The 24011-nt window shown below is 43.0% G+C and overlaps 1 protein-coding gene across 4 annotated transcripts in view; it reads right to left on the bottom strand.

Annotated features, from left to right (window-relative positions):
- Nucleotides 1-24011, bottom strand: part of sh3glb2b (SH3-domain GRB2-like endophilin B2b) — an 84812-nt gene that overhangs the window by 2673 nt on the left and 58128 nt on the right. Inside the window, exons 7-10 of one of the 4 annotated variants that reach the window (XM_052037247.1) lie at nt 15507-15530; nt 8562-8651; nt 6608-6708; nt 3993-4007 (exon numbers count right to left, since the gene is read on the bottom strand). In XM_052037247.1, coding sequence (XP_051893207.1) covers nt 3993-4007; nt 6608-6708; nt 8562-8651; nt 15507-15530 — 230 coding nt within the window. The remainder of the gene's footprint in view (nt 1-3992; nt 4008-6607; nt 6709-8561; nt 8652-15506; nt 15531-24011) is intronic. The other 3 variants (XM_052037248.1, XM_052037249.1, XM_052037250.1) reach the window with 3 other exon arrangements.

Raw genomic sequence — 24011 nt, 5'->3', positions numbered from 1 at the left:
CAGGCTGCCGCCGACCATTTCTGTCACCTGTGCTTCCAAGTCATCGAGGATTCAGGTCACTGCTCCAATCACCTGAGCACAAAACCCAGACCAACACTCGAGCACAGTACTGAGTGCAGCTGTGTGTTCTCGGAGTTCTGTACGTAACATTGAATGAGTCTGTCCTTTCAGGGGAATGTAAATGGTTCTCTGGACACTATATTTGGGAAGTGCAGGGCAGACTCCAATATTTTCCTCTCCAGTAAAATCATTAAACAAAAATTATCAGGTCATTATCACATTGCTAATTACGTGATTTTGACATGTGCAAATTGACTAGTGAATTTCTCGCATTACAAATAACAATGACTGCACCTCAAATTTAACTCAAGGCTATAAATGCTATTCTGGACTTGCAAAGTTTATAAAGATGCTATATAAATGTAAGTTGCTTCCCCCCACCCCACCCCCCACCACCAGCTCACAAGAATGAATTGAAAGGCTGCTTATGGTGATAGTCCTATTGCTAACCAGACTAGAGATGACCAAGTAATCTCTTGTCAGTCAATCTCAGTAACCACACTGTTGTAAAGTGATATACTTTATGTACATGTGATAAGTAACTATCCTCCACTCACTGTATTTTTCTGGAGAAGTTGTCCTGCTTTTACTGGGAGGAGTTACTGCAGTTTATGTCCTCAGCTCCTCAAACTGCCTTGCCTCATCTTCAGCTCACAGTGCTGGCAACAAATATTCAATTTCTTGACAATTTACCTTGTTGGAATTGGTTCTTGTATTACAACCAGAAAGCTTGGGCAAGTCAGCCATTAAATCACTGGCACACAGTGGCCACGAGATACAGATCATGGAGATTAATCTGAAAATAACTTCACCATGGTGACTCAACACCGGAAATAAATTGTTTTGCTGGTATGGCGCACTTACCTCCTACCAAGCCAACTTGTGCTCTGTTGTCCACAGTCACTAACAACTGGAAAGTGGATCCCAACTGCATGAATTAAAAGGTGAGAGACCATACAGGAAGGAAGTGGGTCCTGCCGGAAGTCCAGGATGGAATAAATTCTCTCTTTTGGGAACCACCAGGAAAACCTTGGTGTCTGCTTGGCATAGACCTTTATTTGGGTTTAATCCCAGTAACCCTACTGAACGCAGGAATGGGAAGAGTCTACTCAGCCATAGAATAATACAGCACAATACAGGCCCTTTGGCTCACCATGTTGTGCCGACCTTTAAACCACGCCTAAAACCATCTAACCCCTTCCTCCCACATATCCCTCTATTTTAAATTCCTCCATATGCTTATCTAACAATCTCTTGAACTTGACCGACGTATCAGCCTCCACCACCCCAGGCAGCGCATTCCATGCACCAACCACTCTCTGGGTAAAAAACCTTCCTCTGATATCTCCCTTGAACTTCCCACCCATCACTTTAAAGCCATGCCCTCTTATATTGAGTATTGGTGCCCTGGGAAAGAGGCGCTGGCTGTCTACTCTATCTATTCTTCTTAATATTTTGTACACCTCTATCATGTCTCCCCTCATCCTCCTTCTCTCCAATGAGTAAAGCCCTGGCTCCCTTAGTCTTTCCGCATAATCCATACTCTCTAATCCAGGCAGCATCCTGGTAAATCTCCTCTACACCCTTTCCAACGCCTCCACATCCTTCCTATAATGAGGAGACCAGAATTGGACAGAGTACTCCAAGTGTGATCTAACCAGAGTTTTGTAGAGCTGCATCATTACCTCGCGGCTCTTAAACTCGATCCCACGACTTATGAAAGCTAACATCCCATAAGCTTTCTTAACTACCCTATCCACCTGTGTGGCAACTTTCAGTGACCTGTGGATATGTACTCCCAGATTCCTCTGCTCCTCCATACTACCCAGAATCCTGCCATTAACCTTGTACTCTGCCTTGGAGTTTGTCTTTCCAAGGTGTACCACCTCACACTTCTCTGGATTGAACTCCATCTGCCACTTCTCAGCCCAGCTCTGCAACCTATCAATATCCCTCTTTAAGCTTTGGCAGCCCTCCGCACTATCCACAACACCACTGACCTTTGTGTCGTCTGCAAACTTGCTAACGCAGCCTTCCACCCCCTCATCCAAGTCATTAATAAATATCACAAAAAGTAGAAGTCCCAGAACCGATCCTTGTGGGACACCACTAGTCACAGCCCTCCAATCTGAATACACTCCCTCCACCACAACCCTCTGCTTTCTACAGGCAAGCCAATTCTGAATCCACATGGCCAAGCCTCCCTGGATCCCTTGCCCTCTGACCTTCTGAAGAAGCCTACCATGTGGAACCTTGTCAAACGCCTTACTAAAATCCATGTAGACCACATCTCCTGCACTACCCTCATCAATCTTCCTGGTCACCTCCTCAAAGAACCCTATCAGGCTAGTGAGGTAAGATCTTCCCTTCACAAAGCCATGCTGGCTGTCCCTAATCCGTCCATGATTCTCTAACTGCTCATAGATCCTATCTCTTAGTAGCCTTTCTAACAGCTTGCCATAAGGCTAACTGGTCTGTAATTCCCTGGACTATCCCTACTACCTTTTTTGAATAAGGGGACAACATTTGCCACCCTCCAATCCTCTGGTACCATTCCCGTGGACAATGAGGACTCAAAGATCCTAGCCAGTGGTTCAGCAATCTCCTCCCTTGCCTCGTGAAACAGCCTGGGGAATATTCCGTCAGGCCCCAGGGAGCCATAAGCAGCTGCTATTAAACCAGAAAATGAATGATCTGTTCACCCTACTTTGGTTTCATAACCTTACTGCACAAAATTACTTTTCTACTGCTGCCTACCCCATTATCGTTTAAGAGAACAGAGTTCCAGGTTTCCACCTTCAAGTGAAAAAGTGCCTCCTGACTATGGTCCTCAAACACAAACTGCTGAAAAACTGAGTGCACTTCTGGAGAGAGATATCAGGAAACCCCAAACATTCCCCATTCCCAGCAGACTCTGTAACATTCTTCACTCTAAATCTCCCAGATGCTGCTCAGCCTGGGGTGTCCATTCTGGGCTGACATTAAAAGCTTTGAATTGGCACCTGATATGATGTAAGACAGCCCCAGTCACTCTCTTGTAACTCTTCTCCTGTCCTCTTTGTAACAACTCATCAGGCAGGGACAAAACCAAGTTTGTCTCAATGTCCTGGTAGAAAGCAAGGCAGTTCAGCCATATCCAGGCAGCCTGATGGTGCAGTGTGCTGGGAATGGTGAGGGGAGGGGGTAGGGCAATGAGATCATAGACCACCAACAGCTAAAAGCAATGCAGAATGGTAATCCTCCCAGGGTAATGAGATGTAAACAGCTTTTGTAATGGCTTTCACCTCCTCTCAGAGATATTGGTCACCCCAAGTATGCAGCATATACTCAAGGTCCACTAATGCGGAGAGGCCAAGGTCACATCTCTCCTCAGCGGGACACAGCCATGCCATCTCAGTAACAGCCACTTTGATGGTCAAGATCCTACAGGACCATTGGGTACAGGAATCATTGTTACCCTCATGCTAACTCTAATCACCCACCACATTGCACCCCCTCCCCAACCCATACACCAAATAGCAGCAATATTTGGAACTTGGGTGGCCAATTTTGATTAAATGCATTCATCAAGGGTAGTCACATGACCTCCAAATATCAAATAAAAAACTTTCCCCCAACCTCCAATTCCCAATATTTCTTATGACCAATAAAAGGCATTCAATAAAGATGAAAAAAACATTTCAAATGCCCTGATGGTTCTTTTTTTTAAATCACAGTTACTTCCAGGAGATTAATCTTCAATTCCTGTGGATTTCAACCCAGTTCCCCGAGGGGATGACAACCCCATTTACAATGGGATATTTGGCTACAGATACATCAGTCTCTTCACATGGATGGTACAGAATAAAGATGCTGCAGAAATTATTGTTCATCATAAACAGGAGTTTTCACAGTTTAAGAATTAATATCATAAATCCATGATTTATACTTACATTTCTCCATTGGAGCTGAAAGCATGAAATGAAAATTATAATAAGGTTATAAAAATAGTTAAGGAACAGCCTTCCTTTAGAGGTCACCACTGAGCTTAATGCTGCAAATCAACAATACTAGTTTGGGATCAAAGTTATACATAAAGTCAGTTCACTATGTTCAACCTGTCTTGTTGGGTTCTGTGGAAGTAACAATTAGGTGTTAACAGTCACTGCATTATCTTCCTCCTGATTCCTGTGTGACTTACACAAATAGAGGGAGGAGAGAAAGGAGACACTCAGATTCGGAGACACTCAGATTCAGAGACAGGTGGATAGAGGGGAGGGAGGGAGGGAGGGAAGGTAGGTACACAAAAGAGACATTCAAAAATACAGGGAGACACTTAATTAGAATGTATTGATTGGTTATTTGTTTTCAAACAAAGATGAAAACATGGCTCTCCGATGATATGTGGTATAAGGCGCTATATTACTTCACCTGCTCACTGTTCATTGCATTAGTTATTTTGCAAGTGTAAATAGTTTAAATTTATTTGCTGGACACTTGTTGCTAGTCTGGTTCAGACCCTGGGTGCTTGTTCGTACAAATGAGTGTCTTGATGGTCCACTTCATTCTGACTGGTTGCATCACAGCCTGGTACGGAGGCTCCAATGCAAAGGATCGCAAGAGGCTGTAGAGGGTTAAGGGTTAAAGACTCAGCCAGCTTCATCATGGGCACAATCTTCCCCACCATCGAGGGCACCTTCAAGAAGCAGTGCCTCAAGAAGGTGGCATCCATCACTAAAGGACCCTTACCATTTAGGACATGCCCTCTTCTCGTTACTACCATCAGGGAGGAGGTACAGGAGCCTGAAGACCCAAATGCAATGATTCAGTAACAGCTTCTTCCCCTCCGCATTCAGATTTCTGAACGGTCCATGAACGCTACCTCGTTATTCCTTTTTTTTGCACTACTTATTTATTTTGTAAATTATAGTAATTTTAGGTCTTTGCACAATACTGCTGCTGCAAAACAACAAATTTCACGTCATACAAGTCAGTGATTTTAAAAAATCTGATTCTGAGATGGCAAGAGTCCTACAATGTTAATATGGGATGCAGCCATACACAGGCCAGGTAACAATGAGGTTCAATCCTACTGAATGTTAGCGAGTGGGTTTTTGTGACAATTCAATGGCCTCATGGTTCCACTTACTGATGTATGTTTGGAGTTGAATTCATTGAATCATTTGTCAGGTAACATAACTACTACACTAACATTGTTATTATGTTTACACGTGCCCTCTAATATGGTTTGACTTGATTCATTTAATCTCCAGACATGGACGTCACCGCATAGGTGGGATTTATTGCCCAGTTCTGGCTGCCCGAGAGAGAGCTGGTTGACCCTCCCCGCAGTGTACATGTTGGTGTGCTCCTGCAATGGTGTTGAATGGGATGTTTAAGGAATTGACCCAGCAAGAGTGGAAGGAATGGCAACTGAGGTCCAGATCGGAGTGAGGTATGACTTGAAGCAGAAGGGGTAAAGGAAGGGAAAGGGTGGTGTTCCCTGACATTACAGCTCCCATCCTTCTTGTCATCACTAATCTCCTGCAGCATGTGGAAAACAATGCATTTATCACCTGGTGTTGCCTTCACAGAATAGCTGACCTCTGCATACATTGTAGACAAGAGTGGGGTTTGGACCATGCAACCTGTATAATTTGTACAGGGCTTCAAGTGGATCCAATGATTCTAACAAAGCAGATGAGGCGAGGTGGAAGCTTGGAACAAGATGGACACAGGGAGATTCAGAGACTCTCAAAAGCAACCAGTGATTGAGGAGATGGATTTACTTTCAGAAAAAACATATTAGGATCCATATGAGTAATAAGAGCCCTGACACATGTTAGGTCTAGCACTGGGTGGAATAGGTGACAGACCAGGTTCTCTAAGCTTCACAACACATGTTAGGTCTAGCACTGGGTGGAAGAGGTGACAGACCAGGTTCTCTAAGCTTCACAACACAAGGGTTTCCTACCAGGTCCATATCTAGATCAATTGATAGAGATTGATTGGTACAATTACAATAACTGCAATGTTGCAGAGTGGTAGAGAGGTGCACTGCAGCAGAGAGATTAAGTCGCTGGACTAGTGTGCAGAGGCCTGGACCACTGGTCCAGAGACACAAGTTTGAATCCCGCCACGGTACCTGGGGAATGTAAATTCAAATGAGTAAATAAATCTGGAATAAAACCATGAAACTACCAGATTGTCACAAACACTCAGGCAGTTCACTCACATCCTTCAGGATAAGAAATCCACCATCATAATCCAGTCTGACCTCCCAGCAGCTCCAGAATCACCAGTAAAGTTGACCCCTCAGTTTAGGAGCAATTAAGGATGGACAATGAATGCTTGCCAACAAGATCCTCCTCACTTGAGCAAATACTTACAAGAAGTGACCAGGATAGTTGCAGGCAAGCTGAATGTTGCCTAGCAGGTCTGGCGTTCCTAAATAACAGCACAGGGGCAGCACACTGAGTCTCCGTGTGCACCACTTTTGAGTGGAATTTGAGATAAACAAGGCTGAGTAGGTCTGGATACTTCACCTGCTGCATCTGCTGCTCCTTACCTGCCCAGTAGTTTCTGTAGGTCCACGGTATACTGGTAACACTGGGCGTAATACGTAGCCTGGGCCTCCACAAACTCATGTAGGCAGCGGAGGTGGTTGGTCTGTAAAAAGAGAGGTTTTGACTTGTTTTTAAAACAACAATCTGTAGCTATGAATCATTCAAATGAACATTACTTTCTATTCAGTCCACCCTGGTTCAAAACAACATTCTTTAGCTCATGGACTAAACCGTGTAACAGCAACATAATCTCCCCCTGATGAAGCATTAAGGCAGGGTAGTCCCTGGATGAATCTGGAAGTGAGAGGGGAACAGTCCTAATGGAGAAAACATTTTTTCCTGCTTTCCATTAGAAACAGAATTTCAAATCTTTTAATCAACTGGCTGTACTTGTGGCCTCTCAGCAGCAGGAGGTCCTCAACAAAGTGCTGGGATGGTTTTAATTTACTGCTGTACCACATATCTATCCTTTAAACCCCTGAGCCTCCTCCCTAGTACCACAGTCAGCCTCTCTTTTCTGGTTGATACTGAGCACCAGAATACAGGGATGCTGGCAGTGTAACTCCTAACTCACTGCAGGCAATAACACATCATACCAAGGAACCAAGACCCAAGAGAGCCACTGTAATGTAGATTCAATAGTAACGAGTAAAAGGAAACTGGGCATTCACATACTTGGAAAAGAAAAAGGGAAAAAACAAGTATGAGGAAGGAGCAGGGGATCTAATTAGACAGGGTGTCACAATGGTCCAGCTATTAGTGCTGCTTCCTCATGGTTCCAGAGATCCGAGTTCAGTCATGATCTCCGGATGCTGTCTGTGTGGAGTCTGCAGGTTCTTCCGGTGCCCATGTGGGGTTCCCATATTCTTAAGGTGTGCTGACTGGTGGGTCAATTAACTACAGCAAGTTACCCCTAGTGTAGGTAGGTGACTGGAGAATCGGGGTTGGGGTTTGTGTGTAGGGTAGGTGATGGGGATGTAAGAGGACTGTAGATGGGTGCTTGATGGTCAGTGGAGACACATTGGGCAGAAGTGCCTGTTTCCATGCTATACAATGGGGTCTGCAAAGAGTTTACGTTGGCTGTACGGTCTCCTGCGCTTAATATTAGATTTACAGCAAAGCACAGATGAAACAAAATGTTGCGAGGCTGTGGACTTTATTTCCAGGGTTAGTGATTCATGTGGTAAAGGACAGGCGCACGGAAGGAAAAAAGAGACGGAAGAACACTGGAACCCAGTGGGACATGTGATCAGGACTGCTCGCTCCCCAGATGACTAAACAACATGGATGGGCTGAATGGCCTGTTTCACCAACCTGTGTTTCTCTTTATTGACAGGTTTTCAGTGATATTTGAGGCCAATTTCCTATCCTACTGCTGACGTTTTCAATGGTTAAAAAAAATTAATATTAATGACTGTCGTCATGAGAAGGAAAATCAACTGATAGCAGAAAAAAGGGATGACATGGTAGAGGTTGGAAAATTATCAAAGGACTTAACAGGGCAAATGTGGAGAAAATGTTTCCACACGTGTTTGATCAGAGAACAGGAATGATAAATAAAAGATTGTCATTGATAACAGGGAATTCAGCTGAAGCTTTAACAGCTAGAACGAGGGACCCACTACCATAGGGAGCAATTGGGTATACTGTTTAAGAAGTTTGATAAACAGATGAGGAAAAGAGCAATAGAAGGACATGTTGATAGGATGAGATGAAGTGGGGCAGAAAGGAGTTCATGTGGGCCACGAACATCGACATAAACCAGTTAGTTGGAATGGCCTGCTTCAATGTTCTAGATTCTATGTAAATCCACTGGTGCCAGAGGAGGTGATGTCGGATTTGGTAGGAATCATTCGATTATGCTTGTGCTCTGCTGCGTGGTATGCAGCATGTTATAAATTGTGATAAAAAGAGCCAGATAATAACAGAAACGTCTCTTTCCATTCAGCTACATACGTGAGTACTACTGATGCCCTCCAGCAGTAACCGGGTAACCTCAGCTTGCCGGTCGAACTCTGTCTGTGCCACTCGCAACTCCTGCTCTGCCTGCAAATGGAAAAGGTGGAGGGGGGGCGGGGGGGAGAAGGAGAAACCTGAACAAAGTTGCACATTAACACAGCAATCTGTGAACAGCTCACACAACCACTGATACAAACCAGTGCTGATTTACCTCTTCCAAAGCAACCATTATACCTTTGTCCAGATTGTTTGTTTTGTGCAGTCATCTACTGTGTTTAGATGAATGAATCATCAGCAACTCAATCATCAGGATTTGGTGATTCTCAAACAGGAGTTCCTCCAAAATAATCAGTTCTGGTAGGCCAGTTGGTTTGGTCTACCTACATCAATCGAAATTCTACTGGCTGCTGCCTCAACTTGTCCATCAGAGGTGGTTTGAGACTTAGGTGCAAGGGTGTAAAATGGATGCAGGTGTATACAGCACTCACTTTCACTGCCAGATCCTTCCAGAAGAACCATGAAAGCATTTAAATCCATGTTGTGCCGATCTTGTACTAAATTATACCAAAATTACGTACTAAATTGTGCCAATTTATACCAAATGTCCTCCTCCTGTGTATCATCCATATCCCTCCATTCCCCTCATATTCATGTGTCTATCTAAAAGCCTCTTAAACTCCACCAAACTGCCTGTTTCCAGTACTACCCCGGTAACCTATTCTGGGCATCTACCACCTCTACGTAAAAAACTTGCCCTTCATGTTGCCTTTAAACTTCCCCCCTCTAACCTTAAAATCATGTCCTCTGGTGTTTGACATTTCTACCCTGGGGAAAAGATTTTGACTGTCTACCCTATCTATGGTTTCCATAATTTAAAAAACCTCTATCAGGTCTCCCCTCAGCCTCTGATGCTTTAGGGAGAGCAACCCAAGTTTGACTATCCTTTCCTTATAGCTCACACCCTCTAATCTAGGGAGCATTCTGGTAAACATCTTCTGCTCCCCCTCCACAGTCTCCACATCCTTCCTATAATGGGGTGACCAGAACTGCACACAACACTCCAAGTGTGGTCTGACTAAAGTTTTATAAAGCTGCAGCATGACTTCCTTACTCTTATACTCAACACCCCTACCAATGAAGGCAAGCGTGCCATGTGCCTTCTTTATCACCTTCTCCAATTACATAGCCACTTCCAGTGAATAATAACCTGGACCCCAAGATCTCTCTGTACCTTCAATGCTATTAAGGGGCCTACCATTAACTATATACTTTCTCCTTTCATTTGACCTCCCAAAATGCAACACCTCACACTTGCCCGGATTAAACTCCGTCTGCCACTTCTCTGCCCATATCAGTAACTGATCTATATCCTGCTGTCGTCTTTGATAGTCCTTTACACTGTCCACAGATCCACCAATCCTGGTGTCATCCACAAACTTGCTAATCCACCCATCTACATTTTCATCCAAATCATTGATATTTATCACAAACAGAGGTCCCAGCACTGATCCTTGCAGAACACCACTGGTCACGGACCTCCAGCCAGAATAACAGCCTTCCACCCCTACTCTGTGTCTTCTATGGGCAAGACAGTTCGGAATCCAAACTTGTAATTCACCCTGGATCCCATGCATCGTTATCTTCTGAATCAACCTACCATGAGGGACCTTATCAAAAGCCTTACTAAAGTCTATATAGATAACATCCACTGCCTTACCTTCATCAAGCTCCTTTGTCACCTCCTCAAAACACTTGATCAAGTTTGGAAGGCATGATCTGCCCGCACAAAGTCATGCTGACTCTCCCTAATAAGCAGGCTACGCCTTTCCAAATGCACATAAATCCTATCCCTCAGTATCCTCTCCAATAGCTTCCCTATCACTGATGTGAGGCTCACTGGCCTATAATTACCTGGATTATCCCTATTTCTCTTCTTGAACAAAGGCACAACATTTGCTACTCTCCAGTACTCGGGGATCTCACCTGTTCCTAGTGAGGACACAAAGATCTTTGTCAAAGCCCCAACAATCCCTCAGTTGCTTCTTTCAATATTCTGGGATACCTGCCATCAGGCCCTGGGGACATCTACCTTAATGCTTTTCAGAAGACCCAGCACTACCTCCTCCTTAATCTCAAAATGTCCCAGCACACTAGCATGCCCCACTCTGCTTTCACTATCCTCCAAATCCTTCTCTGCTGTAAATGCTGACACAATACACTCATTTGGTACCTCAGCTACTTGCTCTGACTCCAAGCACAAATTCCCTCCTTTATCCTTGAGTGGACCTACCCTCTCCTTCGATATCCTCTTTTTCTTAATAAAAATATAAAATGCCTTGGGATTCTCCTTGATCCAGCTCGCCAAGGACATTTCATGGCTCCTTTCAGCCTTCCTAATCACCTGTTTGAGCACTTTCCTGATACCTTTATATTCTACAAGGGCCCAGTCTGATTTTAGCTTCCCAAATCTTACATATGCTTCCTTTTTCTTCCTGACTAAATTTAGGACCTCTTGGGTCATCCAAGGTTCTCTTACCTTACCATCCTTGTCCTTACTCCAGACTGGAATATGCCAATCCTGAACTACAATCAGCTGATCTCTAAACAACTCTCACAAGTCAGACATGAACTTGTCTACCAGCAGCTGCCTCCAATTGATGCCCCTTACCTCCTGTCTTATCCTGTCGTAATTTGCCTTCCCCCAATCTAGTACCTTCCCGCAAGATCTGATTTTATCTTTACTCATAACCATCTTAAAAACATATTGAGTTGTGGTCAATATTCCTAAAATGTTCTCCCACTATCAGGTCTGTCACCTGGCCTGGCTCATTTCCCAAAACCAGGTCCAGTATGTTCTCTCCTCTAGTTGGACTCTCCACATACTGTTTCAAGGACATCCTCTTGGATGCACTGAAGAAATCCTGCCCCATCTAAGCCTCTTGTATTAAGGAAGTTCCAATCAATACTGGGGAAGTTAAAGTCCCCCACTATGTCAACCCTGCCTCAAGGCAGCAGCATCCATCACTAAGGATCCTCATCATCCGGAACATGCCCTCTTCTTGTTACTATCGTCAGGGAGGAGGTACAGGAGCCTGAAGACCCACACTCAATGATTCAGGAACAGCTTCTTCCCCTCCACCGTCATACCTCATTATTCCTTTTTTAATGCACTATTTATCTAACTACTTATTTATTTTGTAATGGTTTTTTTATGTCTTTGCACTGTACTGCTGCCACAAAACAACAAATTTCACGTCACATAAGGCAGTGATAATAAAACTGATTCTGATTCTGCACCTTTCCATAATCCGTCTACATATCTGCTCCTCCACCTCTCGGTGGCTATTGGGGGGGGCCTAATGTATAATCCCATCAGCGTAATTGCACCTTTCTTATTTCTGAGCTCCACCCAAATTGGCTCTGTGGATGAGCCCTCCAGTGTGTCCTCTCTGAGCCCTGCTGTGACATTCTCCCTTATCAGTAGTGCAACCCCTCCACCTCTTTCACCCCCTCTCTATCACATCTAAAACAACAAAATCCAGGAATGTTGAGCTGCCAGTCCTGTCCCTCACACTACCAGGTTTCTGTAATGGCAACAGAGATGGCCTTGTTAGTCTTTATGACTTTAAGGTGGCCAATTAATTTGGTGCAACCATAACTAAATTAAATTGTTCGTTTCAAACACAATTAAAAGACCAATTCTTTGTGCATTATAGAAGTTTTTTTTAAACAAATTTCAGCTTCATATTCAACGTGATAAACTTATTGGTTGCCTACAAGTCCATGGATTCTATGTTGAACGGTTTATCAATGCTGCTTCATGCACTGGACCACCTTGAAGCCCGTCCCTAGCAATGGATTAAACACAGAAATGGTTACATACAAAAAAAACATGGAAAAAACTGAATTATAAGCCACTCATTTCCAGTTGGGAATGGACAAACACAGAGCACAGTGGCTGTGGCAATAGTTCACGATCTGGAGACCAAGGAGAACAGCATGTTGAATTGACTGACACCCCAAAGGCCAACTGCAACAGAGAGGACAGTTGACTCCTACTGTCAACATGCAGCACACCTTGATACAAGCGACCGGAATCCATTTCACACACTACATTTGTAACCATCTTTGACTCACTATTTGACTGAAAAAATAATCAGAAAAACAGTAGTGATGTTTTGGTGACATGGTCCGCTGTGTCGTTTGCAACATTAGGTTGCTGAATGAATGGGCCACCCCTTTGCATTGTACAATGGACACAGCGTCCATGCATCTCGATGTTCAAAGTGCATCTTTTTATGTGTGGTCTGCTAAACACATTAGATACAAAGTGTTACAGTGAATTTGAAGGTTGGATTAGATTTCTCAGACCCATTTCTTTCAGACTCAAGAATGCCCTGCATCAGCTTAAAGAACAAAGCTTTGGTGTAAGGAACAAGATCACAGTCAAACTTGGAAGGAGCAGATTGCAGTCATGATACTCAAGGCCATCAGGAATATGGGCCAGTTTTGATGGGTGAGCCTCTCTTTTCCTGCCCATCAGGTTTACACGTAGGTGAACGATCAGGTGAGTGGCTCTGTCCCCTCAGTAACCTCACTGGTGTTAAAGGTGATAAATGACTATACTTCCCCACAGCAGCCAATGTGTTGATTACCAGCTTCCAGCCCAAATGGCTACACAGTTAATACTTTATGTTTATTGGCTAGTTAATTAAACAGAAACAAGTATTAATGAGCAACTCAATGTGCCTATAAAAAATGCTCGTCTTAAAACGTACAAGCAAAAGGTTAAAGGAAGCCACTCTATATTGAGGAAGAAGTTTTATTAGTCATGCAGAAACGAAGCATTAACACTTCCCAAAAGATTAACAGTGATCACCAGTAATCCATACCTGTGTTGAAACTCCATCACATCCAATGCAAACTGTGCACTGATGTTTGCCAATATTAAATAATGTAGCCACACCAAGTTTGGCTGAGGTGGGCTGCAATTTATGCATGCAAGAGACTCAAGAATGGAAAATTCTTTTGATGGTTGAAGAAATCAATCGCATTCTCAGCGCAAAGGGCAAAATTGAGATGCAAGTATCATTATTTCTTTAGGCCGTTGAAAAGAACAAACAAAAGGCATGCCGAGCTTAATATAAAACTGTATGAAAAATGTGCATTGTAAATATCATCACAGACTAGATTTTGTTTAAAATGGCTCCTGCCGCCCCCAAAACTAGAAAAGATATTACAGCAAGAACATCAGTAAAATGTTAGAAAATGAAAGAGCAGGACCAAAATCCAGCTATCCCTTTAATTGGTTACACAGGTCAAATTAAAATAGAATTCAACACAAGGTGGAGCTAGCTGTGGGTAGTCTGCTTGCAAGAATTGGAAAGGATAAACCGAATCAGACCGATGCCATAAGGTATCTGTCTGAATCATCAGTATTAGACCCACTGTATTAACATACACCCTTCATTTCCTAGAACAATCTCAATTCCATGCATGGTTAATCAATAAAATTATTAAAATATTGCTGCAATTTTTTAGATCTGAAACAATACCAAGGAAATGCCAAGAATCCATCTGTTGATAAAGCTGCAACATACATACACTAGAAGATGGGATTCATTAATGCCTTTGATGCAAAGAATATAATAAAAAAAATAATTTCTTTTCCCAAATGCAACATCAATGGTTGCTAAAAACACAAATACAAGCACTTTAAGTTTATCTTTCAGACAGATCTTCTGGGTTTAAAATATTTATGGAGAGTAATCAGGAGCCATGCAGCAGAGTGAAATGCAGCAAAAGATCAAAATTTGCCAAAGTGATAAGAGTTTGACTTTGACCAGGAAGCGGCACTAGTGTATTCCATATATTGCAGCTTTAATTCATCATTGATCCCCACCCACTCCAACAGACATGAAAAGACCAGAGCATGGGTCACATGGTAAAAACAGAGCAAACTGCTCAACACTGTGGCAGCCAGATAGGATTGTTACACCCCTAACTGCCACGTTCAGGAACCATCTACTTGTATTTCAATGAAATTTTACAAGTAATTTAGATTTAAAATGTAAAACTGTAGACATCTCACATTTGATTTTTTAGACAGAATCAGTGTTGCTCTGATTTTGTTAATATTGGGTGTAAGGTGCTTTACCATACAGTGCTGGAGAGATTTCATATTGAAAGAGAATCACGTTCCACTTCCATAAGTATAAACTTCCTATTTTTGGCTGTGATTTTTGACATCTCACTCCCCCGGCCTCACTGCATCTCTTCACTGAGCAGATTTATGGATTGGGAACTATCTAGCTGCTGTACACAGTTTTGAGGTGCTCTTGCCCTTTGACATTTGCATAACTGGGTAGATGTCTTTAATCCCCGTCATCACTGATGTGTTCTCCTTCTATGGGGCATTTACTTCCTGGACCCTTTGGGGGAAATCACAACGAGTTGAAGCATTTCTCAGAATATCCTCGCTATTCCTGTCATTAAGTGAGATCCCAGCCACATCAAAGGCGTGAAATACAAACAATGATATCAGAACAGGTCATTGTTCTCCTTGCTCCCCATCCCTTTGAACCACTGGCCTCCCTCTTCCAACCGAAGTCTCTTTACCACTTGACATTGGCCATTAATACTGGGGCACCACAAGAGCCAGGAGCCCGACAGAGCTCCACTGTTGTTTGAAACAACTTGTCAATCAACCCCAAGAATGGAAGTGGGAACAGATGGAGATCAACATGCAGAATGCAGCAGGTTCAAATTTTGATCTGAGGTTTTTGAAGCAATGCATGTTTAGTACTGATCAATTGGGAGGCACTTGCTTGTAAAACACCTTTTAATATTTCTTTATTAATTTCCCAATATTAATCACCAAGTAACCAATAACCTAGTTTTTCCAGTGCCTATGATATTTCTCCATGGGTTTTGGATACTCACTTTCGTCACCTCCTCACTCCAGAGCTGCAAATCCACACAGCAACAAGAAAGGAGATGAGTGTTTGACACTAGAAGGATCTCATTGTTACTGATGTTCAATGTAAGCTATGGTTAGACTACGGTGATAACACAACACAAACATGCAGAAGAACAGAAAACATATTTGAACTGTGGACAACAGGGTCTTAACTACTGACTGTTTGGTATGGATTATAGACATCAAATAAATAAGGCCAAAATAGCAAACCCTGGTATTGTATACCTCTGGATCAGAGTTGTCATCATACAGGACTATACTTGCCAGCAGATTATCAATAAAGAAAATTCAGGTACCAACAAACCGATGTTGGCTTACATTTTGGGTAAAGGGTGTTTTTTTCCCCCAAAAGGGACACAAGTATGAGAGAAAGGATAAAAGTATGAATCAAGTTAACAGTCACCACAATTGAATCAAGGATCAGCAAATCACAAAATGTCTGAAGTTTTAAAAAAAATAATGTATGGTTTGGAAAAAATGGTACTAAACAGTGGCCTAGCTGTAATTTACAGATTAGCATGAAATGATCAAAAAAATCGACGGTCACTTTCACTGGTGGTTGGGTATGATAGCCTGATACTGGTAACAGTCACCTCCATTCCAATAGTAAAACTCTGATAATTCGGCACCTGTAGGACTTTGGTGATGTCAGACTGGCAGATTTTCCAGACTATTGGATGTTACTCATATATTACCCATCACTTTGAATTCAGCTTGTTTAATTAAATTAAATTCCTTTAATTTAAGACACTGAACTAGGTGAGTTTAAAGGGGGTGGGAAACAAACCCTGGCAAGTTTTAAACACATGGTGGAAACAACTGTAGTTTTTCTATGTTCTATCATTTTGGTAGGTCAAATATGATGGCAGAATTTCTAGGGTAGGGACATGTTCGGCACAGCTTTGTGGGCCGAAGGGCCTGAATTGTGCTGTAGTTTTTCTATGTTCAAATCTCCAGTGAGTCCTAGAATTGTATCGCCCAGGAACGGGCCCTTCAGTTCACTGCATCCACACCGACCTTTTTGCCCATCTACACGAATCCCATTTGCCCGCATTATGTCTGTATCCTTCTATGCCTTGCCTATTTATGTGCCTGTTTAAATGTCTCTTCAATGTAGTAATTGTATCTGACTCCACCTCCTGTGGCTGCCTGTTTCCAAATATAAGCAATTCTGTGGGGAACAAAAAACTTTTCCCCTTAAATCCCCTTTGAAACTCCTCTCTCTCACCTTGAAATTATGCCCTCTTGTTTTTAATATGTCTATCTACTCTATCAATGCCTCATAATTTTATATAACTCTTTCAGATCACTCCTCAGCCTCCTTCGCTCCAAGGAAAACAAGCCCAGCCTTCCAATCTCTTCCCATAACGCAAGTTCTCCAATGCAGGCAACGTCATCCTGGTAAATCTCCTCTGCACTTTCTCTCGAGCGCAACCACATCCTTGCTATCGTGTAGCAACCAGAACTAAACACGATACTCCAAGTGCAGTCTAACCAGTGTTTTGTAAAGTTGCAACATAACAATTTTTATATTCCATGCACTGACAAGCATGCCAGATACCTTCCTCACCACCTTATCTACCTGTGTTGCAACATTCAAGGAACTATGGACTTAAACTCCAAGGTCCCTCTGTTCCACAGCATTCTTTAGCGACCTACCATTTACTGTATCTGTCCTACCCCTATTTGGCTTCCCAAAAACTCTCGACTCGCAAGGCGATGTATTAAGCGGAGAGCGGGCACGGGGTTCCAGTGAACCAGATACCGAATCATTGTGATTTCTGGACAGAGAATAGTAGATTATCAGAGTTCACTACATTAATTAATTGCCAGTAAAGAAGGAACTCAACTATGCTATTGAATGTCCAAGTCTCACACTGTGTGATCTTTGTAATATTATTTTTCAAATCTACCAATGCTGGCTTTTCACAGCCTATTGGCTTAATCCCTCTGGGAACAGAATGGTTTTTTTTTTACACACAATCCAAAGGTTGCTCGTGCTTGGCTAACAACAATAATGACTTGATCTTTTTTTCATGAGTTAGTTCTGACATGTCACCATGGAAACCCATTACCGTGTCTAAGATGCCAAGACATCTCAATAGTTCTTCTGTGGAGCTGGCCCAGATATATGTGGTAGATTCTGTTCTCCTGATGTGGAATGCACACCCACTGCCACCAAATGAACTCACTCCAGTCAGCCAAGTCTAGAAAGCCAGGGTATACATTGGCAGAACATGGCGTGGGAGCCTCAAGACTGAACCAGGATGGCTGGATCTTAACCAGTTAAAACTCTACAGCTCTCTAGGACAAGTCACAACAGTCTGGGACCCCTGACTCACTGACTACCGACCCTAAAGGTTGTGGATTGGAAAGATGGAAGCAAGTTTTAAACAGTTGCTGATTAGGCAATTTGCTGATTTCACTTGTGTAGCTTGGAAAACTGATGAGCTGCTTTGGTTGAATTCATGTTTAAACAGTAAACGTGAAAGATTCCAGGAAATAGAGAAATGATAAGCTTCACACTGAAAGATTTCCTCCAATAGGATAGGAAGTAAATATATTCCTCACAGAATGAGCAGTTTAAAACTAGTGCTCATGACTTTCAGTGCAGTTGATAGTTTAATACAATCTGAAACATCATGTAATAGGAGCACAATTAACACCTCTTATATCCTGGATTATAAACCCACTTCCAGACTAAGAAGTTTAAACAATACAAGAGTCACTGGCTCTTCAATAAAATGCATTTTTCTTGAAGGATTGCTCTTCAGGACTGTGTTTTTAATCCCCTCCTATTCCTTGCACACCCTTGAAAATCCTGTCACATCTGTGACCAAAATGTGGACGTTGCTCACTCCAATCCTTTAGCACTAAGCATGACCAATTAACTTTACCAGTAGGACTGTCGACTGTCAAATTTCTGCCTCTCAATGGAGTAAAGTAGTTATGGGTTGCAGTGCACAACTGGGCAGCATTTTAACTACAGTCTTGATTATAAATCCCAAAAATCACCCCAGATGGGTAATGATAAATTCTCCTGTTTAGCAAAGATTAAATATGAGGTCTGATGTTCACCTTCCCCTACTTAGTTGACTTTCACATGACAAGTGCAAATTTTCATTCAAGGCAGGGAAAGACAGGAAAGGTCAGGGCAACACAAACACTACAAAATTAACTGGAGACATGGAGTTGAGTGTTCAACACAGCCAGCCCAGGCAGGCCTTCCTTTTGGTGACATAGGATTCAGCACAATGTTTAAAGGTTACAAATTAGATGCAAGTGACACATTCCAACCCAAAAGGTGGTTCAAAAATCCAAAGTCACTTTCGCGTCCTCCTGCCTCATTCGTGGAAAGGATCTGCCCTTTTCCTAGGAAGTTAAGAAAAGAAAAAGATGGCACAGAAAGACCCTCTTTTGGGAGGTGATCGGCAAAGTTCCCACCCATCCCCAGGATAACTGTCCCCCTGAACCCCAACCATCTTGGGGCCTTTGTGCTATTTGCACCTCCCCCCACCTATCCCAATTCTCTGCAACTTCTCACACTGTGTCAGAGATAGGTCCTTCTACTTTGACCCCTCACTATTTCCCTTGCACTACATCCAGGTGGAACTCCCCAGCCCCCACCACCCCATCCCTCTGCCATTCCCCAGAGATGGTCGGATTCCCCAGTTTCACCCCAGACTCCTCCCTCTACTGATTCTCTTGAGTGGATCAAATATTCTGCCTTAAGCTGTGCAATGCAGATCATAACTGGGTTTGAATCTCAGCAGCTCAGACCTAATGATCCACAGGCACAACCAATAAACTATTAATTCAGCTAATGGATAAAGCAAGTTGCAAATCTGACCTCAATAGTCAGAAGTTCTGGAGGAAAGAAACTAAAGTGATTTTGGGTCGAATCAGATCAGAATTTAGTCAGTTCAGCAACACCCCACAGCTGGTGAGTGTTAAAGAAACATCTGCTGCAAACCAGTAGTGATGGAGAAATCTTCACTCATGCATCTCCGTCAGGACAAGACTCCATGCAGATAGAGAGCACTGCACCAGAGGAGGAGACTGGGAACACTAAACTGTTGGCTTTGTTGAAGAATTGCTATTCAAAGAATCCCACTTGGAAATTTCTCAACATTTAGTGTTCAATCAGTGGGCAGGTTTGGGAAGTTTTATGTAGAGTTCTGCAATACGTTTTCTTTTCTTTCAGTGATATGTAGGTTTTATTGGTTTAGTTAAATTTCAAGTTGAATTTGTCTTAAGAGTACCACACAGGAAAAACAGGAAGCAAAAACAGGTGGCTTCAATGATTAAGTATAAAATTATATTAAGTACTTACACAAACAGAAGTATGCAGGAAAATGGGATGTACATAAATATCTGGAGGATGGTGTAGTCAACAACAAGCATTTATATTGTGCCTTTAACGTGGTAATGATACCAAGGTATTTCAAAGGCATGCAATCAAACAACACAAAACATTGCTGCTCACATCCTGGATTTGAAGTGCTTGGACATGCATACAGTAATTTCACTTTATTCCCCCACTTCTGTGAGAATATTACCAGCATGGGTTAAGATCGTCACACAATCATACCTGACAGAAATACTGACAGTTCTCAGATGGCACAGAAAGACCCGACACTAAAAGGAACAACTACCAACCCCACTTGTGATCTTATAATATTTAATGCCCCATATTAAAAATTCACCTTCACGTTTTAAAACTTCTCCAAGGCTGCAGTCCTCCTGTAACCTCCTCCAGCCCTCAGTTCTCTGTGTTCCTTCGGTGCTGGCCTCCTGTGGACCCCATGCTCCCTTTACTCTGCTGTGGCTGCTGTGTTCAAGCATCAACACCCAGAGCCCTGGGATTTCCTTGCATTAACTATCTTCCACCCCAGCCTCCTACAGGACCCTTCCCTGAACCAACCACTTCATCAAGTGCGTCCTCCCAGAATCTCCTTCTTTGGTCAAGTCTCTGACTTTCCCTGATTATGCATCTGTGAAACACCTTAGCAACCTTCCACGTGTTAAAGGCTGAATATAAATGGAAATCAATAAGATAGCAGTGTAGGAAACTGAGGAACTGCACTGAAGATTTGAAAAGAGTTATTCTAATGAGCTGAATTGTTGAACAGTCTTTCTCTGTTATGCAGTAGCACTGCTTGCTTTCCCTCTAACAACACACACTTCACAAGACTCAAGACAAATCCAACTTTCCTCAGAATGATTATGGGGTTAGTAGCAGATTAATCTACATTGGAGGGGGTGAATGCTAGAGGGGCCAATTAGTGTCACTTATTACATACCCTCTGAAAAGAATTGAAAAAGATGACTGAATAGTATGCAGCAGGTTCCAATATTCATTTCATTACAGAGTAGGAAGTGGCAAGTGAAGCTTTTAATAGCATAGAGCTGGGGAAGCAAAGTGCAGATTCACCACCAACCTGCACACTGTGGTTGTGCTGCATTTTCAGATCATATAAAATTCCTTTCAATGTACCAAACTTGTTTGTATATTTGTCAGATGAGGTGGATAAATAGGGTTTTAAACATATCAAAGACAGAGGTGGGTATGTAATAAATATGGTATTGGATTGGTGATGCTTTTTATCAGAATAGACTCACAGTTAACCTCTGGGTATGAGGGAAACGCACAGATCTCAAAGGGAATGAGTGAATGAGGGTGAATGGTTGTACCCACACACATTATGGAACTTGGGGACAAGTGCAGAGTGTGGCTGACTGTTAACCTCCCATTGAGAATGGCCACTCAGTAGGATTGAACTACGATATCTGGAGGGTTGACCTGACAGCAACCCCGGCACCTGAGTCAGGTACAGAAAAGGCACATGCAGCACAGTCAGCCCTTCTCGCTCGTGCCTGAATTGGGAGAGCTGCATCTACCACCAGCCAAGCACCATTTTGACATAGGAGTACACAATCTTTCATCAATGATCTGGACAATTACATCCACGTTTCACTGGCAGCACAGACATATCAAGGTTGGGAGGGGCATGATGTCCAATCAGAAGGAAGCAGCCTTGGATATCCTCGACATTGGTTCTGTGCCCCGTGCCAACAGAAGTTTGGGACACGGGCGTGGCAGGAAGAATTTGATGATAACCCCATGGGCCTTCAGAAGGAGATAGTGAGCAGCCTCTAACCGATGCAGTCCGCAGGGTGAAGGTATTACCAGAGTGCTGCTGGTGGGGCAATAATAAAGGATCACTGATATATTTCCAAGTGGGGATAGTCTGTGATTTGGCAGCATTCCCACGAATACACTGCCGCCTAGGCGAGTTGCTGCAGTGCATTTTGTAGACTGTACACAATGCAGTTGTGACAGAGCAGTGATGCAGTGAGTGAATGTTCACAGTGAAGGACTGGGTGCCAGTCAAACAACTGGTGAAAGATCACCACTTGAAAAGTTTCCTCTGGATGATGACAGCCTGCTGCCTCCCTCATCTGACGAATCAGTGCTCCTCCATGATGACTTTCACTTGGAGGGAGCAGAGCCCAGCAATGACACACGTGCACTCTGTGCCCAACCCCATGACTGGCTCAGCAGCACTGTCACCAACCAAAGGGGGTAACTCTGGCTGGATTCATGGCAGGTGGCAAGAGAATGAACACACTTGACCTTGTCCACAACAATTTACTGGCATGTCCAAGGCAAACTGGCAGAAGTGACAACCATACAACCTTTGTAAAGTCCCACCTTTACACTGAAGATTCTGATCGTCATATCCTGTGGTACTACCATCGTACCCAAATGACACAGATTCAGAACAACAGAATGGTCTTCAATCTGAAACATTAACTCTGTTTCTCTTCACATAGATGCAGCCTGACTTGCTGAGTATTTCCAGCATTTCCTGTGTTTATTTTAGATTCAGGGCAAATGTAGCAACTCAAAACTAGGCACCCATGGAGTGCCATGAGCCAGAAGCAGAAATTTATTCCTCATAATCTGGAGTTTCGTGCCCAGCATGTCCCTCACTCGACCATTACCATGAAGGCAGGGGACCAAAAGCAACTAAAAAATGAAGATGCTAGAAATCTGAAATAAAAACAGAGAATGCTGGAAATACTCAGCAGGTCAGACAGCAACTGTGGAGAGGGAACCAGACTTAATATTTCAGGCAGATAATATGAATGTGACTGGTTGCTAGACAACGTTTACACAGGTGTTCCTTGGGTATAGCACTGGGCACAAACAGTTTCAATTACAATAATAATCTTCACTTCATCATAGACAGAAGTGGGGATGTTCGGTGATCATTACTCAATGTTCAATCTCATTTCTCAACTCTTCAGATAATGAAGTAGCCTATACCTGCATGCAGTTAGACGTGAGCAATGTGTAGGTTCAGGCTGATAAGTGGTAAGTACCATTCACATGACACGAGGGCCAGGCAATGGCCATTCTCAAGATAGTGTCCAACCATCCTCCCTTGACATTCATTGGTGTAACATCACTGAATCCTTGTGCATCAATATCCTGAAGAGTCACCATTGACCTGAAACTTAACTTCTTCAGACACATAAATATAAGGATAATTTAGAGACGGGACATTTTGTTCAAGTGATTCACACTCCTAACTACCCAAAATCTTGCCGCCATCTACAATGAAGTTAGAAGTGTGACACAATATCTTTCACTTGCTTGAATGAAACACTTATTATTGGCATTGGTTTATTATGGTCACCTGAACCAAGATGCAGTGGAAAAACTTTGTGTGCCATACATTGAGTAGTAAAAATAACTGAACACAGAATATAGTATTGCAGCTACAGAGAAAGTGCAGTGCAGGTAAACAAATAAAGTGCAAGGGCTGCGATGAAGTAGATTGGGAGATCAAGAATTCATCTTTAGCATATGAGATGTCCTTTCAAGAGTCTGATAACAGTGGGCTAGAAGCTGTCCTCGAGTTTGGTGATATGTGCTTTCAAACTTCTGTACCTCTGCCCAACAGGAGAGGGGAGAAGACAGAGTGACTGGGATGGGAGGGGTCCTTGATTATGTTGGCTGCTTTCCTGAGGCAGTGGGAAGTGCAGACAGAGACCAGTGGAGGGAAGGCTGGTTTGTGTGATGGACTGGACTGTGTTCACAACTCTCTGCAGTTTCTTGTGATCTTGGGCAGAGCAGTTGCCGTACCAAGCTGTGATGCATCCATATAGGATGGTGTGATACATCCAGGTTGCATGGTGCTTCTGTAAAAACTGGTAAGAGTCATCAGGTACATGCAGAATTTCCTTAGCCTTCTGAGGAAGTAGAGGCATTGGTGTGCTTTCTCAGCTGTAGCTTCTCTCAAGGAGTCTGAAATCACCCCAGGTTAATATTTCACTTAGATGACCTTTCACCAGCCATAAGTTTGGCACCTAATTGTTCACCCTAATCACTCCCTTCCTCTCTCATCAGCATGTTGTGGATGTACTGTATACAATCTATGGAAGGCACTGTAGCAACT

This window comes from Pristis pectinata, chromosome 23 (assembly GCF_009764475.1).
Source record: "Pristis pectinata isolate sPriPec2 chromosome 23, sPriPec2.1.pri, whole genome shotgun sequence".
Classification (NCBI taxonomy): domain Eukaryota; kingdom Metazoa; phylum Chordata; class Chondrichthyes; order Rhinopristiformes; family Pristidae; genus Pristis; species Pristis pectinata.
Note: the sequence above shows the minus strand (reverse complement) of the source record. Positions and strands in the feature narration are given on the sequence as shown.